This window comes from Aphelocoma coerulescens, chromosome 1A, assembly GCF_041296385.1.
Source record: "Aphelocoma coerulescens isolate FSJ_1873_10779 chromosome 1A, UR_Acoe_1.0, whole genome shotgun sequence".
In the NCBI taxonomy this organism is placed as follows: domain Eukaryota; kingdom Metazoa; phylum Chordata; class Aves; order Passeriformes; family Corvidae; genus Aphelocoma; species Aphelocoma coerulescens.
In genome coordinates, this window is record NC_091014.1 from 59,582,876 (window position 1) to 59,595,828 (window position 12,953).

Below are 12,953 nucleotides of genomic sequence, written 5' to 3' on the forward strand. Positions count from 1 at the left end.
AAATATGATTCAAAAAAGCAGACACAAGGCTGGACAAGCCCTTTTCAGATAAAATAAGTTTCTCCTGTCCAATTAAGCTTCTTACATATTTCTGTAAAGCAGAGAGGAGTGGTAAGGACAGCTGACAAGAGACATAACCTGTGTTCCACAGACCTTTCTGAATTAAAGACTCCTTCTACAAAATATCATTCACCAGAAGACATTTCACTTAAACAATAGATAAACTTGAAACTAAATTATCTCCCAAAGCAAGACCAAGTTTCATATTGTTATTCTTACTTACTTCTGCTATAGGAAATGAAACAATACAACATGCTTGTTCCCCAGACTTCTTTCTTATCAAGCAATAAGAGCAACACTTTTGCTTCTGAACAAATGCCATTATAGCTAGGTGATCTTTCTGTGTTTCTTCCAGTGTTTAATGAGGATTGAGAGACAAAAAATATTTCTTTGTCATTCACTGTTGCCAGGAGTTTGTTTTGGCACAATGGAAATATCCACAAGATTTATTTTATTTCTGAACACCAATTCCAGTTCATAGCTACCTGTTTACTTTATCCACTGTCCTTATTTTTAGATACTAAAACACACACGTGTGATGATGTATCCTAGTTCCAAATATTATCAAACTGCATTCCTCCACACAATTCCACAGAAGCTGAGAGAACAGTTCCTCTTAAGGAAAGAGAGGACACAACAGCTTTTTTCTCTTATTTTTTTAAAAATTTATTTTTAATTCAGGTGTTTCTCTTTTTTCTTTCTAGATTTTACTAAATTTCTTCATTTAACACATGCATATTGATGAGACTCAGCATACAGCCAAACTAATCACCACTACTGTGTATTTCATCCCTTCTCAAATATCATGGAAAAGGTAACTTTTATGGGACAAGTCCTAATGAAACATCATTAATTTATACTATAGACTAACCACCTAACACCTATCAGAGGCAGCATGGTAAAAAGGTCCTTCAGGCAACTTTTTTTGAACTAAAGCTACCATCACATATATGGCAAAAGAAACTTCTCTGAAGGATCACAGATATTGAGAAGAAACATCATATTGCTATTCCCTTATTCAAAGAGCAAATATCTGGTACATCTTCTGAATCAATTCCTAACATGAGTGTAGTATGCATCACAAAATTTGTAACTGTGAATTTTACAAGCAACCTGCACACATTTCAAGATGGTTTCATGGAATAACACTGGAGACTGACACTCACTGTAAGAAGGTGGCAACTATTACTATAGTACTTGAGATCTGTAGTCATGGACAAGGAATTTTTTGTGCTATATGCCATACAGTAAGGACCAAACAAAAATTATTTCTACCAAGAGACATCACAATCCTAGACAAGAAATATGATTCATAGAGAAAGGAACAGAAATGAGTCACTGTAGTATCTCAACAAAAAGCACTACTAAGGTTTGGGGAAAGGTTGATTTAAAGGTACTGAAAAAGGTTTGAAAGGAGTTTAATGAGTTCTGCAGATAGCTATAGGAAATCCCTTCAGCCATAAGAAACAGTATAAAAGACAGCTAAAAGGATTCATCTGAAAATTAACAAATGAACAACAAAGACTGGTATTGCAGGCCGAATATAAGCAAGGACAGAGCAAAGCAGCAAATCAGAAAAAAAATCACTGGATTCAGACAGGCTAAAACAAGTAGTTTATATGTACCACAACTTAAATGAACAGACTGAGATGCAAACAGTAGGATAGCATCTAGTGGCTAATAATCACTTTGATAAGAATGTTTTGGATAGCAATGTCCGTGAAGAAAGGTAGGCGGAAGTTGCAACTACCAAATCCAAGAAAAACACACAGCAGCACTTCAAAAAGTAAAATGGACACCTAACAAATTACACTTGAGTAGACACAGAGACAGAAAAAAATTCCAGAAGTGTCATGGAATGAACATATAACACATACAATACCTAACACGTACAGTACCTTCTTCAGTGTTAATATACCAGGAAAGACAGACTTACCATCTCAAGATCAAGAGCTGGCTATCCACAGGATAGTATAGAATTAATAAAAGATGTCAGTTTCGACACAAGAACACTAAGGTCACTCTAGATCTGTGAATTATTGATAGCTGAAGTTGCTTGTAGATGTATGCAGCCACAAAGAAAGTACAGAAAGAGAAAAGAGAAAGATAGGGGACTTAATTTCTTCATAACAGAAAGAATATGGAGGAGTAGAAACATGCAAAATAAACTGTAGAAATTGTTAGAAAAGTAGAGAGAAAAAAAACAAAAACAACATGAAAGATCAACATTTTAAGAAAGAAGTAGGATTTTATATGAGAGGGTGGAATTCAAATATGAATGGCAGAGAACTGAGTTTTAGTTATAGAAGTCAGTAGTTGTTTGGCACCAACTATTTTAGTTGACTCATATTTTTGCTTGTTTCTGTCAAAAACTTGTCAAACCAGCAAATGCGTCAAATGTGACAGGTAATTACTTTTAATTAATTTTAGCACTTCGATACAGAACACAGCTCTTCTTGCATCCAATTACAAAACTTCCATTAATATAAGGGAATGATGTATCTCAACATTTTATGCACACACCATGATATGTTTTTGCTATTTGATGAGTAAAGCTGCAATTTAAATATGTTGTTTACATAAAATTAGAGAAGAGCCTTATCAATTTTTCATAATTTGCCTATGAGTTTTAAACTAAATTTCACCCTAATTAGTGCATGTATCCAAAATGCCCATCATTGATCCAATCCACAAAAAAGGACTCAGAATGAAGTTGGAGCATATTTAAAATGCATGCTGAAAACACTGACAGTGCTATTCATTTTAATGTCTTTCTACTTCTTAGGCATGCACTGTGTGTTCAAGCTTATCTAGTGTCCAGTGACAAAGATATTTTCCATTGTGCTGTTCTAGAACAGTTCTGATGACTTAAAACACCTCTTCCTTAAATACTAATTAGATATGTGTTTTTACATAGTCAGGACAAAGTTTGCAAAAAACATTATGCCACTACTTTTATATAGCTTTCTGTTGAAATACAGCAGAAGACAAACTCTGCTTTCATCCATAGTCTCAACATTCAGGTCTAGCAATTTTAAGGAGAAATACTATGTAAAATGAAGTACACTGAAAGACATCAATTTTCAGAAACATTGTTTTTTTGAAAGATAACAACACACTCTTGTAAAGTTCCATTTCATCTACAAAAAGCAAACATTAGCATCTTTATTTTACTGTTCACAAAGCAGTGTTATGGAAATGTCCTCAGATTGATACAAACAAAAAGCATCAAAAGAAAAAAAGCATTGAAAATGTCATTATTACACCTTTTCAATGTCTGTTTTATCAAAACTAAACCAGTTTTCTCTGTTTTCAGATAGCTTGGTTTATTTCTATGGTCCTGAAATACACAGATAGGTAAATGAACAGAGATTAACCCACTAAGAAATCTTCATTAGGAAGTACTTTAAAGCGTCTTTTTTCTGGAGTTTTAGATATTTCTATTCATATTACAATACTGCTCTAGTTGGGCCAATTACTGCAAGTTAATCACAATTACATTTCTTTAGCTATGGGGTAAAAATCTCAAATATCTGGCTGAAATGTAATGCTGCTATTTTTATTTTATCACTGTTATTACAATACCTCTATAGTGGCATAGCAATTACTATAGAGTACCTTAATTACTTTTTCATCCATAGATTTCAGAATACGTTGTCTAAGAGGTTTTGGAGAAGATCCATCGGATCGTGCCGGAGAGCTACATTAAAAAGAGATAAGTATTTAGAACATGCAAAAGCAATTAGTTAATAAAAGTTTTTGCCATACCAGGTTCCTCAGAAACAGGAAGGCAAATATCTTCACTCTCCAAGCTTCACTTTGATTTCTACCTTCCTAAAGAACCACGTACATTGTGACAACTGAAGAGAGCATAAAGAAACCAAACCAACAGTTCCAATTTCTGGTACTCATTTTGCAGTATATTTCCAATACTGTAGCTCTGCAGACACAGTGTTATTATTAGTAGTAATGCTGGTGATGAACCTCTAAGCCACCATTCTACTTACACCCCCATGAACAGCATCAGATTGATATTCAGTATAATTTTCCTCATATTTGCAGACTTCTCAATAGAAATATTCACACAAAATGTTTCCACTCTTACATGCCATTATGTAACTAGTTATGTGTATCAATGAAAAAATTTGATGCTTATGATGAAAAAAAATTAATGATACACATAAAGGGGGACTTTTTGGTCTTGCAATAAGAACTAAGCTATGCTTCTGTAAATGATTACTTCTCTCTTTAAGCTCATGGCAGATCAATGTGCATATGAGGACAGGTTTTTCATTAATAATTCATTCTTTATTTACCTCAATTTATCCAATTTTTTTCATAAATAAAATTTGGTTTCTTTAGTTTGTTCTTTATTTTATTTATTTCTAGTTGTCCGTGGTGCAAAAGTTGTGCCAGCCTAGCAATGGTTTTCCTATTTTAATTGCCAAAATATATAGCTTCCAAATAGCTTCATCATGTTACTGTCTACACTATTGTTCTGGGTCATGAATCTTCTTTTTAACCCATGGTGTCAAAATTCTTAGCATTCTGTTTTTTCAACAACTGATGATTCCTCAGGACCAGTGACCAAATAAATCATCACTGCTTCTTCAGTGCATGGATAGGTGAGTTTCCTTTTCAGTGCCCCCAGAAATGGGTTTTCAAGAGTCCTTCATAGAGTCTGCATGGCCCAGAAATGTACTCTCTCAAAAAGTCCATATTACAAAAGTATCTTGAAGATACAGAAAATGCAAATGAAGACTTAGAAAACTTTTGAAAACTCAAAACTGTTCTAAAATTGCTTTCCTTTTACACCTAATCTCACAGCAGACAGCACTGTGCTTATTTGCTTCGTCGAAGTAACATCAATGCCTTGTTAGACACTCAGATCCCTTAAAAAAATCCAAACAAACACAACAAAAGCAACCTCCTCTAAAACTCACCTGAAAAGTGTCAAAACAGAGGTGATGCCAAATAAATTTAAACTTTCACTGTCACATAACAGATCTGCTTTGTTCTGGGTAGGAGGACTGACAGCTTCTTCGTCCAGAAGAACTAGCAAGACCTTTACAGTGTCTCTGCCACAATATGCAGTGCCATGATTTATGGAATGCAATTTTGGCTGCAAGGAAATAAAAAGGAACATAAAATGGCAAAGTTCAACAAGCCAGGCCAATAGCTCACCTCCAAAATCAAGCCACATCAGCACAACATGTGAACATGTGAGACCCCCCCCTCCTTCCCTTTTCCAGTAAGCATTTATGGGAAACTTCTCCATGGGAAAGTTTCTCATCCCAAGCAATTAGTAGAGTTTAGATCACTTCCAGCTACAGGTATACACTAATGAGTAAGTCACATAGAAAAATATACAAATCTATGCTGAAACTGTGCAGCAAAAATGAGCATTCTATTTTCTGGTACACAAACACTTTCTGGTGAAGTCCAACCACTCTGACAAACAATCTGCTAAAGCTGTTGGTTAAAAGCAAGATTTCCATCAAGATTTGACAACAGAGGTACTTGGCACAATTTCCTGTTGTTTGCGTGAGTTCCTCATGATTTTCCCCAAGAATAAAGAATTCCTTAAAGAAAAAAACAATCCACATCTGGAAGTGCTCAATACAACAGTCAGCAGTACAGATGGAGAAATCCATAACCACTGTGGGACTTTACAAATTGAAAGTTTGCTGTAATTTTCTTTAAAGGTACTAGGAATTCCATAGAGAAATTCAGGGCTTAATACACAGTGGTAGTTTTTAAAAAACTATAGGCTCTCTTATTTACTAATACACAGAAACATTGAATACCCTGACTTTATTCTGAAGGGCAAGACAAGCAATGAACTGCATTTATCTAATCAGTTAACTGCTTTTAAACACAGTCTTGAAAAGATCAAATTCTATTTTTCTCTCTATTTGATTACATCAATTAGTGTATGTAGCTTTCAAGAAACCATAGCAACACATGTCAGTCAGCTACTATAAGTTATAATCAATAGCTAGAAATAGCAATTACAGAAATGGTTGTTACTTGGCTTTACAGAATTGGCCTATTTCAGTACCATTTAATTTCCTCAAATTTTATTCTGAGTCTCTTCAGTCATTACATCACCATAACATAGATTAAATGTCATGTGTGCCATTGTGAATTTATCTTAATGAAAAAAGTACAAATTTGGCATCATCTTGACTGATAATACACAAAGGAAAAAAATCTTTAGAAATAACTTTCAGAAATCTCAAGTACTACAACATCAGAGACTCAACTCTGTGTACTAGCCATGGACAAAAGTCCAAGGCAAAATAAGAATTCTAGGTAAGACAACAAAAAGATCTTGGTAAGATAAAAAAAAAATCTTGTTTATAAATAAGCTTAAAATTACAAATGAAATTTTTTTTAAAATAAAATAGTTACCCAGTCTTTCAAGAGTAGTGACCATTAGCTACTCCAGACTATTCTGGTTAGTTGCATCCAGAAACACCAGCCAGATTCCATTTACAGCAGTAATTTTCTTAGGAAGAAATTAATCATAATTCCTATTAGTCACACATGCAGGCTTCAACACAAAGTAGTGCTTCCTGCTGCATAAAGTAATAACTTTTCCTGGAGCTCTAGATTCTTATAAACCAGGTATTTGCAGGAAAACTGAGCAATCATGGAAGAAAACTGCCACTGCCAGGAGAAAAGCAAATATTTTTCTAATGAAGTTACTCTTTTCAGGTACATTTTATGAGGAAACAGCCTTACTGGGAACTAGTGGAAGTATAATTTTCACCTCTATACCGAAGATATTTTAAATTTGCACTCAAAGAAATTATTCAATCTCTTACATAGGAAAAAAAACCCTAACATCCTATTGAACCACAACTTACACTAAATTTAGATTTTTTCTGAAAAATTATAGCATCATGGAGTTTCTTTATTAAGTGAAATCAAAACAAAACCCCCAAGATCTATGTAAAAATCAGAACAAAGCATTAATCTTTGCTGTCCTGAGATCTTAATAGAACAATACAGATGTTCTAATTTTTTATAGAGTTCAAATTAATTTGGAAAACTCACAGGACTTTCTCAATTTTGCTTTCTTTTTTCATTACAAATGACCTATCCCTCTATATGTTTAGTAAAACGTTCTTCCACACCAAGCCCCACTAAAATATAACATTTGATATCACTATCTTAACATTTTTCTAAGTACCCTTTTCCACCCCTCATCCCTGTGAATCATATGTTTAAGGATAATTGCTCAAATAGACCTTCATCACAACCTTCACAGGCTTCGTTTACATCAACAAAAAATTCCCCACACTAAAAACCAAAATAACAAACAATGCTGACAAAGGCAAACAATTTACACATATTCTCTCATCCCTTCACAATTACAAAAAAATAAGTTTCCCCACACTTAGTCTGTTCTCTACAAATGTTCAGTCTACATTTTGGTCATTACCTCTCTCAACTACTGTCCTTATCTCTAATTCCTCAGGCCCCACAAAGGACTGTGGTGGTTGACCTTAGCTAGTTGCCAGGTGCTTGCCAAGCTGCTCTGTCCTTCCTCCTCCTAAACAGGACAGGAAGTGAAAAAATGTTGAAAAAAGCTCATGGGGCCAAAATGAGGACAGGTTGTTCACTCACCAATTACCATCATAGGCAAAACAGACTTAACTTTATGAAATCAATGTAATTTATTGCCATCTAATCATAATGGGACCACATCCTTCTTCCCAGACTCTATGTCACTCACAACTTTTCCACCTCCTTCCCTCAAGTGGCACAGGGGGATGGGGAAGGAGGACTGCAGCCAATTCCTAACACTTTTGTCCCTTCTGCTTCTTCCTTGCGCTCTTACTCTACTCCTCTCTGTGGATACCTCCCATGGGATACAGCCCTTCACAAACTTCTCCACTGCAGGTCCTCCCCACAGGCTGCAGTTCAAGAACTGCTCCAGTGTGGGTGATTTCCACAGGGTGCAGTCCTTCAGGAACAGGCTGCTCCCGAGTAGGACACCTATGAGGTTGCAGGTCCCACCAGAAAATCTGCTTCTGCAAGGAATTCTCTCCATGGGCTGTAATTCCTGGCAGGAAGCTTAGCCCATAAACCCACTACAGCACTAGATTTGTGAAGCCAAGCGCCACAGGCACATCCAGACGAGTCATCTCCAATGGCTCTCATTACATCCATACTGGGGGGAGTATGGATGTACTGTGGGGAGTATGGAGAAAAGGTTTAGCTTAACACCCACCATCTTCTGCTGTGCACTCAAGTGTCCTCGCTGAAAAAAACAACAGCAGAATCTTCCCATCCCCAAGGAGGTGGGGTGTTCCAGCAATAACGCTGACTCAAGAATTGACAAAAAACCTCAATCTAGAACCACAGACTCACAAAACTGAGCTCATAAACTTCCCTCAGTTTTGAGAAAAATATTAACTCCACTCTGCTCTCAACAGGATTAGGTATTTATCCACATTCCTAACATCATCAGGATACAACCATCTTTGCTATCTTCTGCCTCAACAAGGATATCGGTAAACACTTCTACAGAGTCGTCAGACTATGAACTTCTGGAGAATGGTAAGAAATAAGCATCATTTTGGAAAAGCAATGGTGAAGATCTCTGAAGAATGAAGTTTTAATAAAGTGCTTTTACTTGGCTTATAATGATCTACATAATTTTTTAAAATTTTATTGGTAACAAGTAGCTAAATGAAGACAGAAGTGATGATATTTATAATTTTCTCAGGTAAGAAAGAAACAAATAGAAGGATATGAAAGGGAAACAGGGAAATACAGTGAAGAAATATTCATAGCACACAGGAAAATGAGAATTAAATATATACTCCAATATACTCAGCGGAAACACACATTTAAACCAGCTTAAACTGGCCAACAGGCTCTGGCTGGTTTTAGCTGTTTTAAAAAAGAAAAAGGATACTGAAGGTTTGATTAAAATTTGTTAAAAATCTTTTGCTACCATGGCATAATTCCAGTGACTTCACAAAACAAAGCATCCTAACAATTCTAAACACATTCAAGGTGTCTATAATTTTTTTTTTAATTTGCTAGAAAAATACATGGCATTAGGTATCTTATACATTAACAATGTAAAACAAAGTAATTCAAGCTGGTTGATTTTTTCATCACAAAAAGATTATTATCGAAATCTGAATAGATTCAAAGTACATGAACCACAACTAGAAATCCTGTATTATACTCTCAACACCTGACTTACAGAACTTTAAATATCCTGATTCCTTCCATGAAAACAAAATCATTGATAGTTTCATTAGTGTCTTGAAACACCAAAAGAAAAAAGCTTACACATGATTGTTTGGGGCTTTAACTCCCCTCCCACTCTACATTTTACCATATTTTAGACTTTGCTCATATTTAACCTTACTTTGAATGCCTTAACCTTAGAAATACTTGATGTCGAACTAATTAAAACCTGTGTGTTTTAATAAGAAATTACTGATACATGTTCTCAAATCCTAATTCTACTTTCATGAGGTTCTTTTGTTGGGAAATTTGTTATACATTTACTTCTTTGAAATTAATGGCAAACCTGACACTTCTAAGTATCTACATTTATAATAACTGGACAAACAAATTAAGCTTTGAAGATTATTTTATTTACAACTCTGAGGTAAGAAATTTAGGTTATGCAAATCAGCTATTTGAAATCCACAGTGTAATCCTCAAGTATAAGTCTTTCAACAAGTTTAAAACCACAGCACAGAGGAAATTACTCTACTTTTGTACTGTTAGGAAAAGATTATACTCTATAGATAGTCCTTTAAAAATGAAAAAGAAACAAAACAGGCAAAAGACATTTGCTTTCTTATAAAACTAAATAGTAAAAAGAACAAAAGAAGTCCCATTACCCGTGCTGGACTGACTCCAGTAGTGCTAGCAGTCAAGGTTTCCTGTTGTGAATCGATAATATTTTTAATCTTCAAATCCAAATCTTGTACAACTTCCTCTACTGCCTGACAGAAAGGATCCCCATTGCTTCGGCCTTTTATCAAATGCATCTTCACTGTTGACAGAATTCGCCCCCCTGCAATTCTGAAAATAGGCACAGGGTCATCTCTACATTAATCTTGGCAACACTTTAGTATACCTATTAATGCTGAACATAGCCAGTCTCCACTGTTAATCAGAGAGAACAGCTTTGATCTTTTAAATCAAACAGCAGTGTAGATGTATTGTCCAACACAATAGTTTGCTAAAAAAAAAAAAAAAAAAAAAGATTATAAGGAAAGGTAATGAATTCAGCATTTAGTAATACTCTGAGCTGCAACACAAACTAACTTCTCCTTAGAAGTTCAAAGAAAAGTACTTTCTTTAAACCTACATTTACAGTTTTGCTCATAAACTGTTAAGTTAAATTTTTCACTCAAACATGCATTCCTGTTTAATATCCAATTAGATTTTTGAGTCTTTTGTGCTTTGAGAAGGTGCTCCAAAATCCCAATCTTCTTTCAATTTTATTTAAATAGATAGTAATAGATAGTACTTTAATCAAGATTTTATGAAAGAGAGCATAAGCTCCTTTAGCTAAAAGCATAACATTTTTTCCAGCACCTAAACAGTATGTTTTACCATTGCTTGAGCAAAGAAAAACAAGCATTACAAGAATCACTCAGCCCTCCTATATTATAATGTATCTCTTCCCAACAGCTTTTTTTTTCCTAAATTAGGTTTACAGTCCACACCAAAGCAGAAATTCAGCATCCTGAGCTGCTATAGGTACCCACAGAATAATTTTTAGATACATTTATGATGCTGCAAGTGACAGTTCTGTCAAAACCCAAAAGCAGTGGCTTCATTACTCCAGGTCACATAGCCTAGAGTGACATGACTTATTTTTCAGCTTCCTCCATGCTTACTGGTTTCCTTCATGCTCCTGGCCAGCTTGCCCTAAAAGGGTATCTTGCAAATAAAGATGTATTTTGTATACATTAAATTCTGAAGATAAATTTTAGAATTACAGTTCGGAGAACCTTCATCGAATGAACCTCTCCATGTCTACAACCATAAAATATAAAATAATTGGGCAGAACTAGATAAGAACAGGAGTTAAGTCAGACAAAAAAATAGTTTGTTTATATTGTTTCCACTTTAAATACATGGAGGGAACTGAGCCAGGGACCTTACTGTTTTGGCTTATTCTGGGTGAACAAGACTCCTGTAAATAACTTGAATAACGTAAACATGCAACTTTTTTTGTGGTTTTTTTTTGTTTGTTTGTTTGCTTGGGGGTTTTTTTTATTGTTTTTTGGGTTATGTGTAAAACCCAAATATCTCCATGCAATTCTCAGCTTCAGCTTTTACAGACTAAAGATTATACAATTCACATTAGATTTTTCAGGCTTCATTAAACAGAAAAACTTATGCTTTGAAGAAATTTAAGAACAATGTATGCACTTGGCCAAAAGAAAAATCACCATGTCAAGTCTCTCTGTAGACTTGACCCTGTAGACAGATGGGTCTGTTAAGACCCATCCAGATCTTGGAAAAGACAGTTTAAAGAAAAAATTTTAAAAATCTACTGTACCACTGCTCCAAATCCCACAACTCTATCTAACCACAAGAAAATAAAAAGTTCAAAGGGAGGAAAAAAAAAAATCCACTGCAAGTTGTCAAAAGGTAAGAGGAGAGCATTGTTGAAGAAGAGCTCTGTTTCAGAGATTCATATAGGAACTGTAGCCAAGTCTCCTGATACCTCTTGCCAGACTGATCTGTTTTCCTCAATCCTAACCTTACATTTTCCAAAATAATATCCTCAAATGAGAAAAGTATTGTTTTAAATTAGGAGTATCTGTTCCATAAATACTGCACTGAACCTAGAACTCCAAGAAAAATGAGCAGGCGAAGGGATTGACTGAAATTCCCTGTGAAAACCAGGATCACTTATTTCTATCTACAGGTATGTTGAACTTACATCTTTATCGTTTGCACATATTTAAGACATATACACATATGTATGCTGGAAGAAAAAATATTATGGTACAACTAGTGCTGGATACTAGCACAGTTAATTAAGATAATTATGCCCTTAATTTAAATGCTTTGCTCTGCATGTGACTCAATTACCTTATAGATTTTCACTGGGAAAAAATAACAAACTTTTGACAAAAACATTTTCATTTTCTATGTTTATTTTTTTGCCTCTATTGTCCAATGCCAACTAAAGATACTAGAAATAAAAGTTCATTTAATATCTTCTTCTCCCCATATTCCTTCTCCTTTTCCAGGAATGAGTTCCAGTCTCCTACGAGATATACAGAGTACTAACTGGAGCAAAGAAAAGTTTATTTACACTTCAACTAGAATTTATATCAACAGGCCAAGACCTAAAATGCTGATTCAATGTGTGCAGATTAGTACTGAAATGCCCTGCTATAGCTTATGCCATTTTACACCAGAATATAACATAAGTCGTGTTGTGTCATTAGTCTTGCATATATATGTATGTTGAATATATATAATATATATTATAAATATTATGAATACATATAATGTCATTAGTCTTGCACATATATAATGTTGAATCTAGTTATTAGATCCATTTCTAGTGAGGTTCAAAAAGACTAACTAAAAGCATGATGATAAAAGTAAAATGTGGTAAAAAAGCACCTTGGGGTGTTTGGGATTTTGGGGGTTTGTTTGTTTTACAAAGATTGGCTTTACAAAGATTTACAAACCCTATTCCAGATTGTTCTGATATTACTCTTTTATAGATTTATTTTACTCAGAAGATCAGTTGAACTTAAACAAACTTTAAAATATCTGACATCGCACTAAAAAAAATATTTATACTAATAAAATAAAGTTGGAAACTGTTATCCACTTTGCAACTCCTAACAGCCAGAAGGACCACAAAGGTTTGT

The 12,953-nt window shown here is 34.6% G+C and overlaps 1 protein-coding gene across 5 annotated transcripts in view; it reads right to left on the reverse strand.

Moving 5' to 3' along the window:
- Positions 1-12,953, reverse strand: part of PARPBP (PARP1 binding protein) — a 41,838-nt gene that overhangs the window by 6,680 nt on the left and 22,205 nt on the right. For 4 of the 5 annotated variants that reach the window (XM_069003002.1, XM_069003003.1, XM_069003004.1 and 1 more), the window contains exons 7-9: positions 9,942-10,125; positions 5,004-5,182; positions 3,679-3,760 (exon numbers count right to left, since the gene is read on the reverse strand). In XM_069003002.1, the coding sequence (XP_068859103.1) occupies positions 3,679-3,760; positions 5,004-5,182; positions 9,942-10,125 (445 nt within the window). Of the gene's footprint in view, positions 1-3,140; positions 3,401-3,678; positions 3,761-5,003; positions 5,183-9,941; positions 10,126-12,953 lie in introns of those variants that run through there. The other variant, XM_069003006.1, reaches the window with a different exon arrangement.